Source organism: Rhodotorula paludigena (genome assembly GCF_050403205.1).
Source record: "Rhodotorula paludigena JCM10292 DNA, Rt_paludigena_JCM10292v1_ctg5, whole genome shotgun sequence".
Taxonomy (NCBI): domain Eukaryota; kingdom Fungi; phylum Basidiomycota; class Microbotryomycetes; order Sporidiobolales; family Sporidiobolaceae; genus Rhodotorula; species Rhodotorula paludigena.
In genome coordinates, this window is record NW_027481453.1 from 175083 (window position 1) to 196162 (window position 21080).

A 21080-nucleotide genomic window follows, 5' to 3' on the forward strand; every position below is an offset into this window, starting at 1 on the left:
TTCTATCGTTCTACGAGAGCAGCTCTTTGCCTCAGTATCCAAGCACTGCCTTCCGGAGTGCCTTGGCGCCGACTCGCAGGTCGCGCTCCGCCTGGCTCGTCAGCCCGTAAGGACTCCTCTCGCCTGTGAGCCCTCCGTCCTCCTCCTTCCCATTCGCCTTCCCCGTCGCTCCTCCACAGCCCTGCAAGATCCTCACCTCGGCCTCCATGTCCTCGGCGACGGGCACATCGCCGCTCTCGCGCATCCACCGGTCCATCTCGTCGTACTGCTTCGGATGGCCCCACGTGACGGGCTTGCGCGTCTCGGGCGCGCCGTCCGGCTCGCCCGTGTGCTCGTCGGCAGTCGACGGGTCGGGCACAAAGGCGAGAGGGGCGGGAAGGCGAGAGGACGAGGCAAAGTGGAGCGCGGCGAGGCGCGCTTGGAGCTGCGCAAGCGGGAACGGGATCGTCTGCGATGCGTGTGTGCAGTCAGTGGGCACGTCGAAGAGCGCGGCTCGTGATGAGTGAACGCACGAGGTAGGGTAGTGCGAGGAAGGCCAGTGTCGGGTCCGGAAGGTAGAAGCACATCCGGTCGTCGAGGTTGTGAACGCGCATCCCGCCGGCGGCCGATGGTGGGCCGCGCTCGCCCGTCTTGGTTGGCGCGTACGTGAGCGGATGCGAGGAGAAAGGCGCCGTCGAAGGGTCGCAGAAGGGGAAGGAGAAATGGTAGCCAGTTGCGAACATGCTGTGAGAGACGAATCCGTCAGAAACGGTGCACAGCGGACGCAAATGAAGCGCGGCTCACATGACCTCTACATCGTCTATTGACCGCCCATCTTGGAACTCTATGTGCTTGCCCGCAATCTCTTTGATCGGCGGGAACGTCTGGACCTCCTTTGAGTACGGCGGCGCGTCCGGGGCGTCCCACGGTATGCCCAACGCGGGCGGGCTGCGCGCCGACTGGTAAATCCGCGGGAGCTCGGCTGACGGGTCGTCTTGTCGACGGTCGTAGATTGAGGCGGCGAGTTCTCGCGTAATGTCATAGCCGGATGCGCTGTTGCCGATGACGAGGACCGTCTGAAGTAATGAAGGCGTCAGGAGAGGGCGTACAGAACGAAGGACCGGCCACCAACCTTGTTCTTGTACTGGTCCGCTTCGCGGTACCAACGCGAGTGTGAGATCTCGGCTGGGAAAGACCGCAAGCCTTCGACATACGGGATGTACGGCCGCGCGTAATGTCCGTTGGCGACAAAGACAGCATCGAACGTCTCTGACTCGACGGGCGCATGTTGCGTGGCCGTTGAGCGAAACGAGGCGAGCCATCGCCGTGCGGGACCCGCAATTTCGTCGGAAGGAAGGGTGTGTCGCAGCGAGACGATCCTAGTGTTGAAGCGGATATAGGGCAAGTACGGCTCGGCGAAGTCCTCCAGGTACTCCTGCACCTGCTGATGCTCGCAGTACAGGCCCTGTGAGCATGGGCGGTACGATCAGCGAAGTGGACGAGCGAGAGTGTGTACGCGGAAGGGCCGGGAGCGCACCGTGGTCGGCGGGAAGGGGCGTCCGCGGTACTGCATGAGCGAAGTCGGGACGTTGGTGCGCAGCGAGCGGTACATGGGACTCGTCAGACTCGACTCGACGACGCCTTCTCCCGGGCAGCGAGGCGAGCACCATCCGTCGTCGTCCCAGTCGAGGATCTTGTCGCCGGGCTCTGGGTCGTAGCGCCATGCTCCACCGATCCCAGGGCGCGCTTCGAAGCAGACGGGCTCGAGACCAGCCTCGAGGGCTTGCTGAACAGCCGCGAGACCGGATGAGCCTGCGCCCATGACGAGGACACGGCGCTTGAGTGAGCTGTGCGGCATGCCTGGGGCCGCGAGCTCGACGCAGGGTAGCTTGGCAGCAGTGCAGAGAGACTCAGGGCGACGAGCGATTGGCGCGTGCCGCGTGGGAGCGGATCCGAGCGAGCGGGACGATGATCGGCGAGCGAACTCGTCGGTCGGTCGTCCTTGGTCTGCGTTCGCGCTCTGTGCAAGTGCTGGACAGGACCAGCCAGAGCTACCTCGAGTGCACCTCGCAGCTACTGCTTGTCCCGCTGCTCCCTGCCCGCGCGTCGATTGGCTTGAGCCCCACCTCGCCGCCGCACTTCATCGCTGCGCTCATCGTCCGCACTGCACCGCCCCGCACACTCCGATGGATGAACCAGGTCAGCGCACTCCCCACTCAGACACGTGCCTCGGGGACAGCCTCACTCACCCGCACTCTGCCTCGCGCTGCCCCCCGACACTTTCGCTTCCTCCAACTTCGGACTCGCCCTTGCCTCCGCTCACCTCTTGGCCGCTCCCGCACCTCGTGCGCCCGACCTCGCCCAAACACAGGCTTCCACGCTCGCCGCCGTGCAGAGCTCGAGCAGCGCGCAGCCGCTCGCGATGGCAAACTCGGCCTGCACGGCATCAAGGCCACCGAGCCCCTGCAGAATCGCGAAGAGCTGCGCCAGCAGGTCTCCGTCCCCGAGGCCCGCGACGAGTCGGTCGCCGGCTCGTACCAGGAGGTCGGGTACCGCCCGCCCGCCACTGTTGTCAATGCAGACGAGATCCCGGGTCCCAAGCCCGTCACGGGCACCGTCCCGACCGTCGAGCCGCTCGACCGCCCCCACATCCGCGGCATGAAGCCCCAGCTTCAGATGATGTGCGTACGGGCATCACGTCAAACCTGCGAATTAAGTCTGACGAGGCTGCGTCCGCAGGACCGGCGTCATGCTGCGCTACGACACGACCGTCAACAACGTCTGGCACGGCTTTGCCATGATCGTCACGTCCGACGGCGGGTCCGACTACTCGCAGCGCCCGCAGCTCGCGCTCGAGTGGGACGCGACGTCGGGCGCGATCGCCGACCGCCTCGCCAACGTGCACATTTCCGAGCTCCCGCGCCGCGACCCGAGTGGCGCCGGCAAGGAGGAGGGCGTCCACTCGCTCCGCCTCGACGGACAGCAGATCTACACGTACTACTCGGTCGCGGGCGGCCAGACCTTCTGGAGGTTCAAGATCGAGATCCCGCTCGGCGAGCGCGAGGAGGAAATCTTCTACTCGCTCAATGTGCGCCACTCCGCCGTTCTCTACACCCGTGCAGCTTGCTGATCTGCGCTTCTAATCGCAGGGTGGGCCGGAAAGCTCCTTCTGGGTGCCGGCGTTTGACCAGGAATTCCGCGTCATGTACCACTCTTGGTGCGTACACCCCTGCGTGCCCGCGTATTGCAGTGGCTGACTTGTTACCCACAGCAATGGCTTCTCGTCCGGCGTCGACACCGACTCGTTCAATGGACCCGACCCGCTCTGGCGCGACGTCCTGCGCAAGCACGAGGAGAAGCCGATTGTGCGTCTTGTTTCATCTTCTCCTGCTTCTCAGATCCTGACAGCCTGGTGCTTCCTCTCAGCACGTCATGGTCGGCGGTGGTGACCAGATCTACTGCGACCCGCTCACGCGCGAGCCCGAGATCGCCCCGTGGATCACCGAGACGGACGTCAGCGTCAAGATTGCTGCGCCGCTTACCGACGAGATGAAGCTCGCGCTCGACCGCTTCTTCTTCAACTGGTGCGCTGCTCGACCCCGGCTTGCTGGAGACATGTCTGGGTGCTGACGAGGAGAAGTCGTGCAGGTACTGCGCCTGGTTCCGCGGCGGCGCGTTTGGCGTGGCGGTCGGCAAGATCCCCATGCTCAATATGCTCGACGACCACGACATGATGTGCGCATGCCCCTACCTCCTTCTTGGATCGCGCTGACCACACTTCTCGTCCCGATCTCCTCGCTCCTGCGTTTGCACCTCTTCTTGCATTTGCAGCGACGGCTTTGGAAGCTACCCCGACGACTTGCAACAGAGCCCTGTCTTCAGCGCCATCGGTGCGGCGGGTTACAAGTGGTTCCTCCTCTTCCAGAGTACGTCTCGCCTGCTCCGCTTTCAGTCGTTCCGTCTGACCATCTCTTGTACTCGACTTGCCCAGTGTTCATCGTCGACGAGATGGACGGCACCCGTCCCGAGACGGCGGTTGGCATTGCACACGTCAACACGCACCCGTCCAAGTCGCTCATCATTGGCGGCGACGGCGCCTTCATCCCGTTCCCGAACCACTCGTTCCTCTCGTACCTCGGGCCCAAGATGTACATCCTCATGATCGACTGGCGTGGCGAGCGCCGCAAGGACCAGCTCGCGAGCAAGACGACGTACGAGCGGTGCGAGCGCGCCGTCGACGCCCTCCCTGCTGGCGTCGAGCACCTCGTCGTCCTTCTCGGTACGTCCTCCCTGGGCTGCTCGTGTATCAGTCACACAGAGCTGACGCGGTCTGTCGCAGGTGTCCCGATCGCCTACCCGCGCATGACGGCGATCGAGACGGTGCTCGAGTCCAAGTTCAACCCGATGTCGCTCCTCGCGAAAGCCAAGATCATGCCGTCGGCCGTCAACAAGTTCAACGCGTGCGCTTGTCCTCCCACTGAAATCACTCGCGAGCGATCCTGACCAGTCGCTGTGCGCAGCGAGGCTGAACTCAAGGACGACTTGGCGGATCACCCGTGTGCCGTAAGTCTGCGGGACATCTCTCGCTTCTCGCGCCAACCCATACATCAGCAATACTGACGCGCTATACGCGTGACAGGGCGACCACAAGAAGGAGCGCAACTGGCTCATGGAGCGCTTCCAGCACATGGCGACGAGCAAGCACATCCGCATCTCGATCATGTCGGGCGACGTGCACGCTTCCGCCAACTCGAAGGTGTGCATTGGTAGATGTATGGTCGTTTGCGAGTGGCTCGCTGATCTCTCTCGCCTGTCGCAGTTCTGCTCCACGAAGAAGGTCGCGCCCGCCAAGGACCCGAAGTACATGCTGCAGAGTACGTCTGCTTAGTGTGCGCATTACTGTTCCGGCTCCGCTAACTCGCGTGGCTCGCCGTCAGTCATCTCGTCGGCTATCGTCAACACGCCTCCTCCCCCTGCCGTCATCTGGCTCGTCACCAAGCTCGGCCAGAAGCGACACAAGGCACGCTTCCAGCGAGATGTTTTCGTTGACCATCATGCTGACCGATTGATGACTTCAGACTCTGCACTACATCGACACGGACGAAGAGCTCATCCCGCTTTTCGAGGAGGACGTATGTCCCTTCCGGCCTCCGCATCTGCTTCTCTCGATGACTGACGCGCCTCGTTCCGCAGACCGACGGCTCGAAGCCCAAGTCAAACACGGTCATGGGCCGCCGCAACTACTGCATGGCCGACTACGACACGGCGTCGGATGACCTGCAGTTCACCCTCTGTGTCGAGAAGAGCCAGGGTAGCGGTACGACGAAGGAGTGCGTTTCGTTCCTTGCTCTCTTTCTTGGTCCGAGTCGAGGAGCAACACGGAAAAAGACGGCAGCCTGACCCGTGCGGCTCTCGCAGATACGCCATCCGCGCACCTCCCCCTCGCTGGTAGTTTCGCCGGCTGCCTTCGACCACCGGCCCATCACGAGTATCTCTTCTTACGGACAGTCGGATTCGGCATCCTTGTACTGTACCACCCGCGGCTACCCTTACTCCCTCTTGACTTTCCTCTTAGTTACCTCACCCTCGCCTCGAATACTTTTCCTTCTCTCGGGCACGTATGATAGTCCTATGGATCGGTCTACAGACTACAGGTCCCGCATTGAGAGGGATTCAACCAGGATGGGACGGGATCTGGTTTGTTGCCACTCAGGCTTGTGCTTTCGTTTCGCCTGATTCTCGTTTTGATGCTGCGTTTCCGCCGCTGCCTGCATGACTCGACCCCCTGACGCGCACATGTTTCCGCTCGTGTCCTCTGTTGCCCACTCTCCTAGCTGGCCCGAGCGGTCCTTAGTTGCTGCTCTCCCCATTTCGTCTGGCGCGAGTCCTGTCGACACGGCCTTAATCGGAACAGCCATGTCACACCGCAGCGCAAAAGGCATTCAACACGAAGTTACTGATTGCGCAAAGCTAGAGCACATCGCCGACCAAGCCCCGTTTCCTCCACCTTCGCCTCACGCGAACAGGTCGATCCCATCGCTCCACGCCGCCGTGCCTCCCTGCGCCGGTCCGACCGACGCCTTGAGCAGCTCCTGCCACTCGCGGTGGTCCGGCACTGCATACACGCTCTTGTACCCGTCGGCGAGCGCGAGCCAGACGGTCGCGAGCTCACCGAGCGGCTCATCCGCCTGCTCAGCAAGCGCGGCGGCGCGAGTGAGGGCAAAGGGGTCGGCCGTGAGCGAGACGGGGAAGGGAGCAGCGAAGATGGTCGACGGGTCGAGGGGAGCAGGTGGAGTAGGCGAGATGACCGCCGCTGCCAACAGAGGCGCATCAGTCATGTCCGGACTGCGAGCCAAGTCATTGACGCACGCTCAATCAAGTCATCCACCTTGGCCGTGTTGCGGTCAAGAATGCTGAGAGCGCGGAGGACCTCGCCGACGAGGCGGCTGCGCTGCTCGCGCGTCTGCAGGCGTGCCGTTGCGACGGCGATCAAGCGGCGGTGCTTCTCCGAGTGCGGACCGTGCGGATCCTCTGCAGGGAAAGTCAGCACTTCCGAGCGGTTCAGAGACGAAGCCGCTGGTGTACTCACGGAAAAGGTCGACCGCGGCGAGGATGAGGCCGTTGAGGCAGTGGAAAAGCGGGTACTGGAAGCGGCTCATGGTGCTCTCGTCGCGGAAGCTGAGCCACAGGCCGATCAGCTGGTGACTGTGTACGACGGATCAGTCAGTCAATTCGAAGCGGACATGCTGAGGAGGACTTACGCAGCCTCGACGCAGCGGGTCCGCCCCTCCTTGAGACGCGTGTCCGCCAGGCCGCGCGTGAGGCTGTAAATACAAATGCGTGCAGTGAGTCTCGGAAAAACGAGAAGGGAAAGAGCGGTACACACTATGGCCTGTTGAGGCGAATGACGAGCTGAAGCGCCGTCATGTGGAGGAAGACGCGGAAGCGGTCCGTCGCAAAGTTCTTGGCTTCGAGCGGTGCGACCGTGTCACCGTTCCAGGCGAGCGGGACGAGGCTCGAGCGGAGGCGGCCGAGCGTCGTGTTCTGGTCGAGGAAGAACTTCCACGCCAGCGGCGCTGAGGGCTTGACTGCGTAGACATACTCGTTGAGCGTATGGCCGACGATGGCGAGCTGACTTTGCGTGTTGGTGAAGAGTGCCGGCGTGAGGTCGAACCGCTCACTCGCCTTGACGCCCTGGAGCGTGATGTTCTGGTCGAACGCGTTGATCGGTTCGCGGGTGTCGAACTGCGCGGGCATGATGGCGCACGGGCGCGGCGAGTAGTCGAGCCAGTCGAGCGCGACGAGCGAGCGCCATAGGCGGCGGCGGTCCTCGACGTCAATCGGCGTGAAGCCTTCGACGCCGGCAGGGTCACGGTTCTGTGGACGATGTGTTAGCTTTATACATCGACGGCCCTTCACGATCTTTTGCGACTTACCAATCCGAGGCTCTGCAGTAGAGAATGCGTCAGTCATGTAGCGCGCACTCAAGTGAAGGGAAGAGCGCACTTGAGCGACCTGGATCGTCTGGCCAAGCAGGAAGGGCGCGCGCTCATCGGTCTGCATCTCGGCGAAGCGGTGCAGGACAAGCAGCGTGCGAACGACGTCGATGTTCGGCTGTTCGAGGTAGCTGAGAATACGAATCGCTCAGCACGGCGTCCGGCGAGAAGGAGATCACGAAGCACGCACCCGCCCATCTTCAGCGCCTCGAGTGAAGCCTCGAAGAAGCGCCTCGACGCCATGTCCTTTTCGCCGACGGCTTTCTTGGCGATGAGCATTTCGGTGAGCTGCCAGGCCATCTCGACAGCAGCGATGGCGAAGAAGAGTGCGAGGAGGAAAGGCGTCTGCGCCAGGGTGGCGTACTGGACGGCCTGCACGCGCTGCTTGAAGGTCGGGACATGCACGACCGGAAGGAAGTTGATCTCGCTGTCGAGGAAGCGATTGATGAGGACCTCGAGCTGGGAAGCGAGTCTCATGGTCAGGCGAAAATCTGGTGCGAACGATAGCGAAAGACACACCTCGCGCTTGACCGGAAGCAAGTTGACGAGGTTGGTGAGGCTATCGGCGGCTGCCATGACCTGCACGCGATGCACAGCGGACTGGGCGATAGGCGAGCGGTCGACGCCCGTGGCGGTGTTGGCCTGCAACAGCGCAGCAAGGAGTCAGTCTCTCCTATCATGGCAAGGATTGCGGCGCGGCGCACCGCGAGGAGGCCGAGCGCCTCTGCAGCGTTCTCTTCCGCAACTCCAGCCTGTGCGCCGCCCTCTGCAGGGCCGATTCCTGCCGCCGCAGCGGCGGCAGCGAGCGCCGGGTTGCTTCCGAGTCCGCCAAGCAGCGTCTCGAGCCTGTCGAGCTGGATGCGAAGCTCTTGTGCCTCGGCGTCACGGGTCAGGTGCCTGCGCGAAACGGCGAGGGTTAGGCGGAAGGGGAGACAGAGTGGCAGGACGACCTGACGCACGGCTGCGGGAGGCGGATAGCGCCCTCCCACTCGCAGAGGTGGCCCTCCTGGCGGTCACGGCAAGCGCCGCCTGCAGCGAGTTACGGCACGACGGGGATAGTTAGCGGAAGATCCGCGGGAGCAGGCCAAACGAGGGTGACGGACAAGGGTAGCCACGGTCGCACTTGAGCTTGCTGTAGGCCGCAGACTGTCAGCCAGCTCTCCACGCCAGACGAGCAGGAAGGACGCACCGGCGGCGGCACTCTGTGTGGAGCGCGGAGTTGAGCGGAGCAAAGTCAGCGGGGGTCCAGCGAGGCAAACACGGCGAGTGCGCGCCTCACGGGCGCAGGTGACGGGCTGCGCGGGTTCAGTCGGGCTCAGCAGATCTCTGTGCACTCCGTCCGAAGGCCTGCACGCACCTTGCGGTTGCGGCGCTTCTTTGCCGGAGCATCGCCGTCGTCGGCATCGTCGTCGTCGCGCTCCTTCTTCTTGCCCTTGCTCGGATCACCCGGGTGGTTGTCCAGCGGGCTGGGAGACCCGATGTAGTCCCCGTCGAGCGCAGCAGACGTCGACGCCATGTGGGAGCGAAGTGGGGAAGAGGGAGGCGGCGTGTCCGCGGAGGAGGAGCTCGTCACTTGCAATCTCTCGAAGAAGGGGCTCGTTCGAGGACTTCGATGGCTACAGCTCTACTTCACAAGTGCGAACGGAAGGAAGTTCTGCGAGGGTTGCGATTGGAAAAGGTATCGTGACAAAAGGGGTATTGAGAGGGGCTTGGCCGACGATCCGCTGCACGCTCAAAGCGCGGTGACCGACATGAGCACCTGGAAGGCCTGCGCCTGCCGCTCGCGGAAGGCGGGAAGGGACGTCATGCCTGCGGAGAGACAGGTCGGCACCTGCCAGCTGAGCATCGTTGTCGAGACAGAGCGCGACGTACCAAGTGCGAGAGTGTTGATAGCGTTTGCCAGACCAGACACCTCGGCGTCAGTGCTCTGGCTCGAGCTGTCGAGCGTCTCCTCTGCTCCGACGCCCAACGTGAGGCGCTCCTTCAGGCGGTCCAGTTTCGGTGCAGTGAGCTCCTCAATGCCCTCGGACGCCTCTTGCAGAGCGCGCGCATCATCCGCTTTTGCAAGCGCGCGGACAGCCTGCGATACTTCGACGAGACGGCCGAGGAAAGGTTGCAAGTAGGCCGGGGTCTGGTGCAGGCCGATGACGGTTGGCGAGCCACGGCCAAGGTGCACTGTGCGTACGCCGTCGGCGTCGACGCGCGTGAGGGCGACAGAGAGAATGGCGAGACAGGTGGATGCGAAAAAAGCTTTGCTCGTCCACTCGCGTCCGCGAGCGAGCATGGCCAGGATAGATGGCGTTTCCACCATGACATCGGCAAGCGCCGAGTAGAGCGTCTCGCGGATGACAGCAAGATTCTCGACTGCCTCGACATCAGCTGCTGCAGCGGCGTTGCCTGCGGGCGAGTCGTCCGCAGAAGCGTGCTGATGTGCCCGTTTCGTCTCCTCTGTCGGCTGGCCCTCCGAGTACATCGGCGGCGGCTCGTACATCGAGCGCGGTCGCTCCTCACTCGCTCGTGGGCGGACGCCGGATTCCAGTGCGGCCTGGAGGTCGTGCTGAAAGCGGAGCTGGAACGTCCGTCGCTGCGTAGGACAGGCGGTCAGCGCCGTACCACCCTGCACATTCTGCCTGACCCACCTGGAGGATCTCGAGAGCAATGCCCTTGAGATCGGCAGCTAGCCGCACAATACGCAAGTGTATCGGGCTTGACCTCGCCTCTTTGTCGCAAAGGAGGAGGGCAAGGTCATGCCGAGCGGAAGACTCGAGCGATTGGATCGGCTCGACGGAGCGTTGCCAGAGCTCGAAAGCGCTTCGGAAGGTCTCGGGACAGTTGTCGGACGAGAGGGCGAAGGAACCGTCTGGCGACGATATCGCCGGTGGGCGACCGCGAGCACCGAGGGCAGCGAAGAAGAGCGTGAGGGCGGGGCCCGCGATCTGCACGTCGACGTCTGTGGAGCCATCCGGTCAGCCTCGAGTTGTCAGCCGCTGGCAACAAGCGAGCTTGCCTCCGGTCTCGAGGTCATCATCGGAGAGCAGGCCCTCGGCTCGTGCCTGGGCGAGAGCATCGCGGGTGAAGACGTGGAAGGCTTCTACGATGCGGTCATCCGCTAGAGCAGCAGCCATCTGGGGCACGAGTGAGCGGTTCGAGGCAGAGTGACCCAGACGAGGACAAGGGGGCGGTGCACACGTCTCGAGGCGCCTCATCCCGACCTCTCGCCGAGCTGAGCAGCCTGGGTCAAGATTAAGAGCAGTAGCTGCAGGCCGTGCGCCCGCAAGCAGAGCAGCGAGTACCGGTGGCCTCGTTCTTGCTCATCGCGCCTCTGCCTCGAACCGCAACTCGGACGACGCGGAGCTTCGTGGAGGGCGACCCACGGAGGTCGTGGATCGCAGCAGACAGCCTGGCGCTACTGAGTGCTCTCCTGCGCCTCGATATGCTCGAGACGCCTTCAGGTCCGAAGCCGGACGTACTGACATCGCACGACTTGGCTTCGCGCCCCTTTATTGCGCCCCTGCACATGAAAAGCATCGTCGTGCTTGCCTCACGGCAATGTGCAAGCCGTTGCGACGACCGTCGCTCCCATCTTTGCGCCCGCCTCACGTGTCCCGCTCACCTTCCGCAATTGTAGATAGCTCGCACTCTGTGTGCTGCTCCTCTTCGATCCGCAGCCCGGGTGTTGCGCCATCTGACGGAACTGACAGCCTCACTGTGAGCTCGGTCAGCTGGCTGCATGCGTCGAGGTCGCAGCAGTGCCGTCATCCGAGCCAGGAGCGTTGGTGAACGTCGCAGCAGTGCCGTCATCCGAGCCAGGAGCGTTGGTGAACGGGACGCAGGCCGTCTGGCTGCGGCAGACGCTTCTTCTTTTACCTGCTTTCCTTGCTGCTCAGGAGTTTACTCGAAGCTCGTGCTCCCTCGCGGCTATGCTTGTTCGACTCGCTCTCGCCGCTCTCAGCTTGCATGCCGTCACGGCGGCACCAGCTCCTCAAGGAGCAACGACCTGGTACGCTGTCTCCACCACGCCGCAAGGAGACACTGTGTCGCCGCCGACACACTGGTACGCCGTTGACACCTCGTCGACGACGACGCCGTCTTCCAGGACAACCTCTTCCTCTACGGTCGCTTCCTCGACCAGCTCGTCCGCCTCCTCGTCGTCGAGCTCTGCACCTGCTTCGTCAACGGCCATTGTCTCGTCGAAAAAGGGTGTCGGCTACAATGACGAGTACCTCACTCGCGAACTCGCGATTAGTTGGGCCTACAACTGGAAGAGCCGCCGCGGAGGGGAGCTCTCTGAAGGCGTTACCTACGAGCCCATGCTGTGAGTACTCAGTGACGACGTCCGGCACAAGCTTCAAACTGATGAAGACATTCTACAGCTGGGGTCGCAATGCTACTGGCTGGGCCACGGACGCACAGCTTGGCCTCGATGAAGGCGCGAGCGCGCTCCTGCAGTGCGTGCATTTCTACCTCTCGAGCCTGGCGTAGCAGCCCTGACGAAGGTCTCTCGCCCAGCCTGAACGAGCCGGACATCTGGTGCGCTTTCGATCGCTCTTCGTTCACGCTTCCCGAAAATCTCGCTGACCTGGTGGCATACCTGCTTTACAGGTCACAGTCCGCCATGAACGTGACCGAGGGCATCGACTCGTGGCTGACCAACATGTCGCCTTTCTACGGCAAGACGAACCTGGTCAGCGCCGCCGTGAGCAACTCGCCGGAGGCAGCCAACTTGCGATGGCTGCAGTACTTCTTCGGCAACTGCACCCAGTGCGAGCAGGAGACGCATGCAGTGGCGCTGCACTGGTACAGTGACAGCTTCAACACAAGCGCGTTCAAGGTGCGTCGTCGCTATCTTGCCCCCTCGCGACGAAATGAGGTGCTGACATCCGACCTGCGACAGACTTGGTTCACGGATGCATACGAGCTCCTACAGAAGCCGATCTGGATCACCGAGTTTGGCGTGCAACGGTTCACAAGCAGTTCAAACGTGACGCAGAAGCAGGAGTTCCTCGAGGACGTGATCGTGCGTCCACCATGGCTGTGACAACGCTCGCTCAGACAATGCTCATGAATTAAGTCTCACAGCCGTGGATGGAGGCGCAGCCATTCATTGAGCGCTACGGTGCGTGTCACTCTTAACCCGTCAGCTTTCGCGGCTGAGCTGACACTTTCTGTCTGTACTTCAGCCGCCTTCGGTGCGCCCACCGTAGCGCAACGGCGTCTCTGTCTGTTCCGGCATGCTGACGATCTTGCTCACAGGCACCTTCCCTGGCCGCTTCGTGAACGACGACGGCTCGCTTACTGCGTTGGGACGCACCTACTCTGAAACGGTTTGAGCCCGACACCGAAAACCGGACATATAGTATACCGACTGTAGATAGCCTCCCTCTCTTCCTCATATGTAGCGCTTCATTCATTCAACGCATTCGCATACAAGGCTCTGCTAAGTGCCAACACGTTTCCACAAAGCGCAGTGGCGCTCTCAACCGCTTTCAGCCCTAAGGCGCTGCAGATCCCTCCGGGAAAGGTAGTACAGGTCACAACAGCAGTACAGCGAGACCCCACACGCCTCACTTCGCCTCGACAGCCGCCTTGCCCGCTCCTCCCGCCGCGCCCTTCTTCGGCCGACTGCGGCCCCACTGCACCTTGACCTTCTGTCCCTCGATCGTGACCCCGACGGCGCACCGCTCGGCCGCAAGCTCGGCCGCCTGCCGGCTCGAAAAGTTGACGAACGCGCTCTTGCTCGCGGCGACGAGGACGACCGAGCGGACGTGAGACGCGGGCAGGCCGCCGTCGACAAAGTAGTTGCGGATCGAGTCTTCCGTGGCGGTGGCGGGGAGCGAGGTGAAGAAGAGGGAGGTCTGCGGGACGAGGGCGTGAGCGAAAAGGTGCCGAAGGGGATGAAATGGCAAGACTCACGATCGACTCGTCTGCGGGTGCTGCCAGACCTGCATCTCCAGCGTGCTTGCCGAGAATTTTGCGCGCCACCGGATCATTGTTGCCGTGGTCTGCGCGAACGAATACGTCAGCCCCGTCAACGCTGAGAGAATGAAGGATGCGGATGCAGCGCAAGAGCGAGGGCAGGCCACTCACAACGGTCCTTGATGTTCTGATGGCTGAGCTCGTTCTCGACAGGCAGCTCGTGGCGGAACGGGCATGCGTCGCCTCGGTTGCACGCGCCCTTCGCATAGAACGAGCAGATATGCGGCCGGTTGCGCTTGTAATTCGGGTCGTTACGCGCGAGGCGCTTCAGCAGCTCCTTGCCCGCGCTGTCCGCTTTGCCGAACTGGAACGCGCCCGACGCGCCTTCCTCTTGTGCCTTCTCGACTGTGTTGCACAGCGAAGGGAATGTCAACTCAAGTTCCGGTGAGAGGGGTCTTCCTGAACGACGTACGATTCTGCGCGTAGTACTCGCGGTTGATGTCGCTTGTCGGCGCCTTGGCCTGCACGCCCAGCACCGTGTCGCGGACCTGGGTCGGGAGGCCAAACTGCAGGTCGAGGAGGCACGTCTGGCACACGTTCTTGCTCTTGGCGCAGACGGTGCAGATTTCGGTCTTTTTGTAGCGCATACCCTGCCCGGGCAGCCATCGGAACACCTGTGAAAGAGAGCGGAGTCAGCGAGGCGGCCGCGGGGAGCGAGAGGAGGCGGCGTACCGTGAAGGGGCGGGTGCAGACCTTGCACTCGGCTCCGAGCGGCTGTTTCGACATGCGGATGTACCTGGCGGCTTACCACGCGTCAGCATTGTCCCCTATGAACGGCGAAGAGGAGCGACTCACGGATTCGGGCCCAGGCAGACATTGCAGAGCGAGGGGAAGTCGGACGACTCGTGACCGGCCTTGTTGAGGTCGGCTTTAGGCGGCATGGTGGGCTAGCGGGCGTGCTCGTGGCGGTTCGAAAGCGTCGAGTCGAGATGAGGTGATGAGGACGAGCGGAGAGACGAGGGGCGACGAGGGGAGCGAGCGGTACTCGAGCCTCGGCTGCGGGCGTGGATGCTCTTACAGAAGCCTCGCAGGAGCTCGAGCGCTGCAGCAGCACGCGGTGGTGGCGGAACAAGGGTCGCCCCTCTCGCGTCTGCCCAGGTTGACCTCGTCCACGGCTGCCACGGTCGCTTCTACCGAGGGTCTAGAGCCTGGAGGGTCATCCGCAAGTATCTAGCTTCCCACTGCGCCGGCGCTCGCTTATCCTGCTCGCCTTCAGCGCGATTCTGCTCATCGCTTCCTCCTGGAAGCCATGCCCTGCCCGCTCTTCTCAGACCGCTCTGATGGTCCTGAAGCTACCACGCAGATGGTGAAATGCTTCGAGCGCATGCTGCAGCTAGTGTGCCTGCCCTCTGCAGCATCCTACCGCTGCGGACGCTGGATGACTTGCTCCGCTTGATGCTCTCTGGCACCTCTTCGAGATCAGACTGCCACAGACAGTGAAGCATGGTGACATAGCGCTGGGAATTGAGCGGGTAACCCGCCAAACAGGTCCGCTCCTCCTCCGGCCCGGACCTTACGCCTTCTTTTCAGTCCTGTGTGCCCTAGATCGCCTCTGTTTCTCGTCTCTCCCGCCGCCTGTATCTGTCGTCCGCCTCGTTCCGTGCATACCACGCATCTCGTCCGAGCGCACAGCGCGCGCCGGCAACGTAAAGCGAAACAATGCAGACGAGAACGGGAACAAGCCTCTTCTGTTTCAGGAGGTTGAGCTCGGAAGGAGTGCGTGCGCGACGAGGGATACGGCTCTACGGCTGCTATGGGGGTGGACGACACGATGTAGCGGAATGTGGTGGGGGGTACACGAGGAATAGACAACCCGGGGACGAGACGCAGGGGCGGAACGATGCGAGGAGGGACCTGGAACAGAAAGGGTACGGCGGGAACGACTGTTGAAAGTGATGAGCGGAGCAGAAAAGAAAGGTTGGACGGAACCGGATGCGAGGAGAGCGCGAAGCGAGTCTACGAGAGACCGACAATCTCGCCGTTGTCCTCGAGGATGTGGTCGAAGAAGATGGGGCGCGTGGCGAGGCCGGGCATCGTCGACATGGTCCCGACGATGGGGTAGATGAAGCCTGCACCGGCGGCGACCTTGGCCTCGCGGATGGGGAGCGTGAAGCCCGAGGGCGCGCCCTTCTGCGCGGGCTCGTGCGAGAACGAGAGGTGCGTCTGGTGAGGGTACAAGCACATCAGCCTTAGACTCACATACTGGGCCTCCAACAAGAGGCTGACGAGAGCGAGACGCACCTTGGCCATGCAGATGGGCATGTTGCCAAACCCTTGCTCCTCGAAGCGCTTGAGCTGGTCCTCGGCGACGTCCGAGTACGAGACGTCCTTTGCGCCGTAGAATTCGCGCGCGATCGTCGCAATCTTGTCCTTGATCGACAGGTCAATGTCGTACAGGAACTTGAACGGGTTCGGCTCGCTGCACGCCTGGATGACGGCCTCGCCGAGCTCGATCGCGCCCTTGCCGCCCTCGGCCCAGTGGTTGCACGGCACGGCCGCGTCGGCACCGGCAGCGAGCGCCTGCTCCTGGACGAGCGCGACCTCGGCGGGCGTGTCGTTGGTGAAGCGGTTCACGGCGACAATGACCTTGATCCCGACCTTCTTGGCGTTCTCGATATGGCGCGCGAGGTTCGAGCAGCCCGCCTTGAGGATCTCGAGGTTCTCGTTGAGGTAGACCTCGGGCAGGGGCTTGCCCGGCGTGACCTCGGGCCCGCCGCCGTGCATCTTGAGCGCACGGATCGTCGCGACGAGGACGACGGCGTTCGGCTTGAGGCCAGATGCACGGCACTTGATGTTGACAAACTTCTCCATGCTGTTTGCGCAGCGCAGGGGAAGCGTGTCAGTCCGCGTCATCCCTTGCGAGAAGTGAGAAGGACCAGGTCAACGCACCCAATGTCGGCGCCAAAGCCCGCCTCGGTGATCACGTAGCCGTTCTTGTCCTCCGTCTCGCCCTCCTCGACACCGGCGAGCTTGAGCGCGATCTTGTCGGCGAGGATGGACGAGTTGCCGTGCGCAATGTTGGCGAACGGACCGGCGTGGACGAACACGGGCGTGCCCTCGAGCGTCTGGGGTCCCGTCGCAGAACCGTCAGCACACAGCTCGCGGACTCTACGAGCTGATTCGGCGCCAAGTGACGCACCTGCATGAGGTTGGGCTTGATGGCATCCTTCATGAGAATGGCGAGCGAGCCCGTGCAGCCAATGTCGTCGCACGTGATGGGGACGCCCGCGCGGCTCTCGCCAATGACCATGCGGCCGAGGCGGTCGCGCATGTCGCCGAGCGAGGTCGCGAGCGCAAGGACGGCCATGCACTCGGACGCGACGGCAATGTCAAAGCCCGTCTCGAGCGTCTTGCCCTGCTCGGCGGGGCCGAGGCCCGTCACGATCGAGCGCAGGTAGCGGTCGTTCGTGTCGACGACGCGGTGCCACGAGATCTTGGTCGGGTCGATGTCGAGGCGCACAAAGCGCGACACCTCGTCCTCGGTCAGCTCGTCCGGGTTCGTCTTGGTGATCCCGAGCTTCTCGAGGCGCTTGAACATGATGGGCGCAAAGGTGCGGACGCCCTTCTTGGGCGGGCACAGGCGGTTGAAGAGCGCCTTGTCCGTCTGCGTCGACTCGTGGAAGTAGCGCGCCGAGATGGCCGCCGCGAGCAGGTTGTTGGCCGCAGTAGTGGCGTGGATGTCGCCCGTCAGGTGCAAGTTGAACTCGTCCATCGGGATGACCTGCAAAGAACGGCGAATGAGCAAGTCGCTCGACCAAACGGGCTCGGGCAGCGCACCTGCGAGTATCCGCCGCCAGCCGCACCACCCTTGATACCGAACGTTGGGCCCTGACTCGGCTGGCGCACGCACGCGTACGCCGCCTTGCCGAGGTGCGCGCCGAGCGCCTGCGCGAGACCAATCGTGGTCGTCGACTTGCCCTCGCCAAGCGGGGTGGGCGTGATGCCGGCGACGACGATGTACTTGCCGTCCTTGCGGTGTCGGAGCGAGTCGAGCACCTCGAGCTTGACCTTGGCCTGAGTATGGCGCGTAGGACAGTGCGGAAGGGGAGTGTCGCGGGATCAGGCGAGCAAGCGAGGTGGGACGAAGGAGGCAGCAGAAGGACAGCACACGATGAGAAGCAGCGTCAGTGGACGCGGTCCCGCAAACAAGTTCCGCAGACACAAGAAGAGAGCAAGCACGCACCTTGTTGCGGCCGTAGAGCTCGAGGTCCTTGGCGGGGATGCCGATCTCGTTGGCGAGGACGTCGATGGGCTTGGGAACCTGGCTCTTGGCAATCTCAATGTCGCTCGGGACCTTTTCCTTGCAGACGAGCTTGAGGGGCTTGACGAGGCGCTGCTGGCTCTTTTCGAGAAGGCGCTGCGCCGAGAGGACCGTGTTCTCCATGAGCATGGCGACCGTCATCGGGCCGACGCCGCCGGGCACGGGCGTGAGGAAGGACGCGACGTCCTTGGCCGAGTCAAAGTCGACGTCGCCGACGAGGCGCGCGCCCGACTTGCGCGTCGCGTCGGGGATGTAGTTGGTCCCGACATCGATAACGACGGCGCCGGGCTTGATCCACGCGCCGGGGACGAAGCGCGGCTGGCCGATGGCGGCGACGACGACGTCGGCCTGGCGCACGAGGTGCTCGAGGTTCTCGGTGCGCGAGTGGCACTGGGTGACGGTGGCGTCCTTGCGGCGGAGGAAGGCGCAGACGGGCGAGCCGACAATGTCGCTGCGGCCGAGGACGACGGCGTGCTTGCCGCGGAGGTCGACGCCGGTCGACTCGAGGAGGAGCATGACGCCGGCGGGGGTGCACGGCGCAAAGAGGGGCTCGCTCGCGCGCGACGACAAGAGGCCAATGTTGTAGGCGTGGAAGCCGTCGACGTCCTTTTCGGGCGAGACGGCCTCGGTGATGCGGCGCTCGCCGTCGCGGCCAATGTCGTCGGCGAGCGGGAGCTGGACAATGATGCCGTGCACGTCCGAGTCGGCGTTGAGGCGCTCGACCTCGGCCATGACCTCGTTCTCGCCGACGCCGTCCTCGGGCCCGCCGAGCTGGACGACGGTGCACTTGATGCCGGCCTCTGCGGCGGCCTTGAGCTTCATCTTGACATAGGTGCTCGAGTCGGAGCGGGCGCCCTGCTGGATGATGGCGAGGTGCGGCTCGAAGCGCGGGAAGCGGGCGCGCGTCTCTGCGATGCGAGCCGAGATGCCCTGGCGGAGCGTACTGCAGAGTGTCGATCGCACGGCGCGAGGGGGTGAAATTGCCGGGTGGGGAGAAGCACGCGGTGGATGCCGGGCGGGGTGTTAGCGAGGGCAGCTCGAGAGGGCGCAGTAGCGAGAGAGCATGAGACGCACGCTGCAATCTCGTTTCCGTTGATGAGCTGTGCGCCCGACTGGGGCTGGGAGTCGGCCATGGTAGCGAGGAAGCGAGGCGACGGGTGGGGGAGGGAGCGCGAGGGGCCGGGCGAGGGGCGCGGTACGGCAGCGAGGGTCACGGGCGCGTGGAGAGCGCGGGGGAGGGCACGGTGCGCGGATCGGAGAGAGCGGCGCGAGGGATGGAGGGCAGCGCGGAGCATATGCACGCGGGCTAGAGGCAGAGGGGGAGAGGGAGAGTCAACTCTGGGCAGGGTGCGGGCTAGGCTGAGGGGTTCGAGGGCTGACCTGCTAGTGCACACACGAGCGAGTCTGGCTAGGACCAAGCCTCGCAGGAAACAGACGGCAGCAGAAGAAGCTCGCGAGCCCAAGCGAAAGCGAACAAGCTCGACGCAGCTCGTTCTCGCCCACCACACGCGCAAGGATGAGCAACGAAGCTGCAGACTCGCTCTCACACGCTACTGCTGCCGCTAGCACGGCCCAGCTCGAACCGGCGAGCTCGCCGCACCCCGCCGACACCGCCCCCTCGAGGATCCGCCGCACCCAGCCCCAGCTCCTCGCAGACCAGCTCGTCGCTCACGAGCTCATCGCAGGCGCACCCTCCCGCAACGGCGGACGCACCCTCACCGCAGAGCGCGACCCCTGGTCCCACAACGCCTGGTGCGGCCCCTCCTCGGGTCTCCTCCACATTCAAGATACCCTCTCGCTCACCCGCACTCGCACACAGGGACCAGGTGCCCTGGGGAGAAGCCGAGGAGCAGTTTGCGCAAGCCGCCATCGAGCGTCAGAGGGGCTCGCCCGTCCCGCAGCACCTCCAGGACGAGTTCAACGCCGACCCAGCAGCGCAATGGGACCGCTTCTACGCCCGCAACAAGGGTCCGCGCGCTTCCTCCGAGCACTGCGACGTGCGCTGACTCTCTTTGAGTGCAGACAACTTCTTCAAAGATCGCTCGTGGCTCGGAAACGAGTTCCCCGAGCTCGCAGCGTGCCTCCAGGCAGACGTGCGTCCTTCCACTCGCTTGCAACGTCTCCGCAGAAGGCACTGACCCCCCTTCTACGTGCACAGGCCGGTCCGAAGCGTGTTGTCGAGATCGGCTGCGGCAACGGGAGCACGCTCTTCCCGCTCCTGGCAGAGAACGAGAACCCACTGCTCGACTTGCACGGCTACGACTACTCGAAGGAGGCCGTCGCCGTCGTGCGGGTGCGTCTCTACTCCCTCTGGCTGCTTGACCGTTGCGCTCACACGTTAGCACGCAGGGCCACGAGTCGTTTGACCCCGCGCGCTGCACCTGCGACGTCTGGGACCTCTCGTCCAAGGCGGGTCCGCCCGCGACCGTCGAGCCCAATTCGGTCGACGTTCTCACCATGATCTTTGTCCTGAGCGCTTTGCACCCGGACGAGTGGCCGCAGGCGGTCGAGAACGCGTACAGGGTGCGTCCAGGTCCGACCTTCTCACCTGGGCATTTCGCTCGTTCCGGCATCGCGCATCTCGCTCATCAGCAATGCCTCTGATCGCCATAGATGCTCAAGCCGGGCGGGATCCTCCTCTTCCGCGACTATGGCCGGAACGACCTCGCCATGTTGCGCTTCAAGGCGAACCGCTACATGCAGGACGGGCTCTACGTGCGCGGCGACAACACGCGCGTCTACTTCTTTGAGCGAGGTGCGTAACGAAGCTCGTTCTCCTCCCAAGTTCCGAGCTGATTCGAGCGCACGCAGACGAGCTCGTGTACCTGTTTGGCGGAATCAACCGCTCGACTACAAGCTCTGCTGCGCCCGAATCCGCCTCTACACCAAGCGAGTCCGCCGAAGCTGCCTCGACAACAACAACAGCGTCGACGACGACAACAACAACAACAGCAACAACAACAACAACAACAACAACGACAGAGGTAGAGGGCGACGACGGGCACCTCGTCACCGAATCGACCTCGACCACCGACTCTACACCTCCCGCACCACCCGCACTCGCTTCGTCCACCGCGCCCGCCCTCGGCCCCTCGCGCCCCTCGACGCCCTCGCCCCTCTCGCTCGCCGCGCAGCGCGGCGAGTCGCTCACGCCCTTCCGCCTCGACCTCCTCCAGCTCGGGATCGACCGCCGCTTGCTCCTCAACCGCAAGCGCCAGCTCAAGATGTTCAGGGTGTGGCTCCAGGGCAGGTGGAGGAAGCCCCTCGAGGCGGGCGGGCGCGAGGTGCAGGAGGTCGTGTCGGCCTGAACGGCGCCCGTGAGGGGCGTAGTGCCGTGAGGGGGGTTTGCGCTGCAGATGGCGCGATTT

General features: G+C 63.6%; 8 protein-coding genes across 8 annotated transcripts; 3 read left to right on the forward strand and 5 right to left on the reverse strand.

Moving 5' to 3' along the window:
- Window positions 1-31: 31 nt before the first annotated feature.
- JCM10292_007446 (flavin-containing monooxygenase) lies at window positions 32-1837 on the reverse strand (the record flags this gene model as incomplete). Its single annotated transcript, XM_076646535.1, has 5 exons — window positions 32-448; window positions 513-723; window positions 784-1055; window positions 1112-1444; window positions 1517-1837. 5 exons carry the CDS (start codon window positions 1835-1837, stop codon window positions 32-34), a joined length of 1554 nt encoding a protein of 517 aa, XP_076507777.1.
- A 328-nt stretch (window positions 1838-2165) lies between these two features.
- JCM10292_007447 (uncharacterized protein) lies at window positions 2166-5431 on the forward strand (the record flags this gene model as incomplete). Its single annotated transcript, XM_076646536.1, has 17 exons — window positions 2166-2178; window positions 2351-2660; window positions 2719-3067; window positions 3129-3196; window positions 3251-3344; window positions 3406-3563; window positions 3628-3714; window positions 3811-3905; window positions 3971-4258; window positions 4319-4439; window positions 4500-4542; window positions 4619-4735; window positions 4799-4853; window positions 4917-4999; window positions 5058-5111; window positions 5173-5309; window positions 5398-5431. The coding sequence occupies 17 exons, from the start codon at window positions 2166-2168 to the stop codon at window positions 5429-5431; spliced, it is 2106 nt and encodes a 701-aa protein (XP_076507778.1).
- Window positions 5432-5993: 562 nt separating this feature from the next.
- On the reverse strand, window positions 5994-8991 carry JCM10292_007448 (Zn(II)2Cys6 transcription factor; the record flags this gene model as incomplete). The annotated part of the gene is made up of 15 exons (XM_076646537.1): window positions 5994-6292; window positions 6349-6510; window positions 6569-6684; window positions 6741-6803; window positions 6866-7356; window positions 7416-7427; window positions 7486-7606; window positions 7666-7934; window positions 7995-8117; window positions 8180-8372; window positions 8435-8504; window positions 8579-8607; window positions 8665-8677; window positions 8755-8770; window positions 8833-8991. The coding sequence occupies 15 exons, from the start codon at window positions 8989-8991 to the stop codon at window positions 5994-5996; spliced, it is 2136 nt and encodes a 711-aa protein (XP_076507779.1).
- Window positions 8992-9207: 216 nt separating this feature from the next.
- On the reverse strand, window positions 9208-10600 carry JCM10292_007449 (uncharacterized protein; the record flags this gene model as incomplete). The annotated part of the gene is made up of 4 exons (XM_076646538.1): window positions 9208-9284; window positions 9348-10059; window positions 10115-10425; window positions 10483-10600. 4 exons carry the CDS (start codon window positions 10598-10600, stop codon window positions 9208-9210), a joined length of 1218 nt encoding a protein of 405 aa, XP_076507780.1.
- Window positions 10601-11395: 795 nt separating this feature from the next.
- On the forward strand, window positions 11396-12805 carry JCM10292_007450 (uncharacterized protein; the record flags this gene model as incomplete). The annotated part of the gene is made up of 8 exons (XM_076646539.1): window positions 11396-11790; window positions 11849-11923; window positions 11985-12005; window positions 12078-12306; window positions 12370-12492; window positions 12555-12591; window positions 12656-12664; window positions 12729-12805. 8 exons carry the CDS (start codon window positions 11396-11398, stop codon window positions 12803-12805), a joined length of 966 nt encoding a protein of 321 aa, XP_076507781.1.
- A 234-nt stretch (window positions 12806-13039) lies between these two features.
- On the reverse strand, window positions 13040-14332 carry ECM2 (Pre-mRNA-splicing factor ECM2; the record flags this gene model as incomplete). Its single annotated transcript, XM_076646540.1, has 6 exons — window positions 13040-13330; window positions 13389-13477; window positions 13563-13796; window positions 13864-14065; window positions 14124-14187; window positions 14247-14332. The coding sequence occupies 6 exons, from the start codon at window positions 14330-14332 to the stop codon at window positions 13040-13042; spliced, it is 966 nt and encodes a 321-aa protein (XP_076507782.1).
- A 1075-nt stretch (window positions 14333-15407) lies between these two features.
- On the reverse strand, window positions 15408-18845 carry JCM10292_007452 (C-1-tetrahydrofolate synthase; the record flags this gene model as incomplete). Its single annotated transcript, XM_076646541.1, has 7 exons — window positions 15408-15614; window positions 15693-16263; window positions 16341-16516; window positions 16591-17172; window positions 17229-17465; window positions 17635-18655; window positions 18787-18845. 7 exons carry the CDS (start codon window positions 18843-18845, stop codon window positions 15408-15410), a joined length of 2853 nt encoding a protein of 950 aa, XP_076507783.1.
- Window positions 18846-19228: 383 nt separating this feature from the next.
- On the forward strand, window positions 19229-21020 carry JCM10292_007453 (class I SAM-dependent methyltransferase; the record flags this gene model as incomplete). Its single annotated transcript, XM_076646542.1, has 7 exons — window positions 19229-19464; window positions 19532-19680; window positions 19735-19805; window positions 19871-20005; window positions 20062-20235; window positions 20326-20467; window positions 20524-21020. The coding sequence occupies 7 exons, from the start codon at window positions 19229-19231 to the stop codon at window positions 21018-21020; spliced, it is 1404 nt and encodes a 467-aa protein (XP_076507784.1).
- Window positions 21021-21080: the final 60 nt, after the last annotated feature.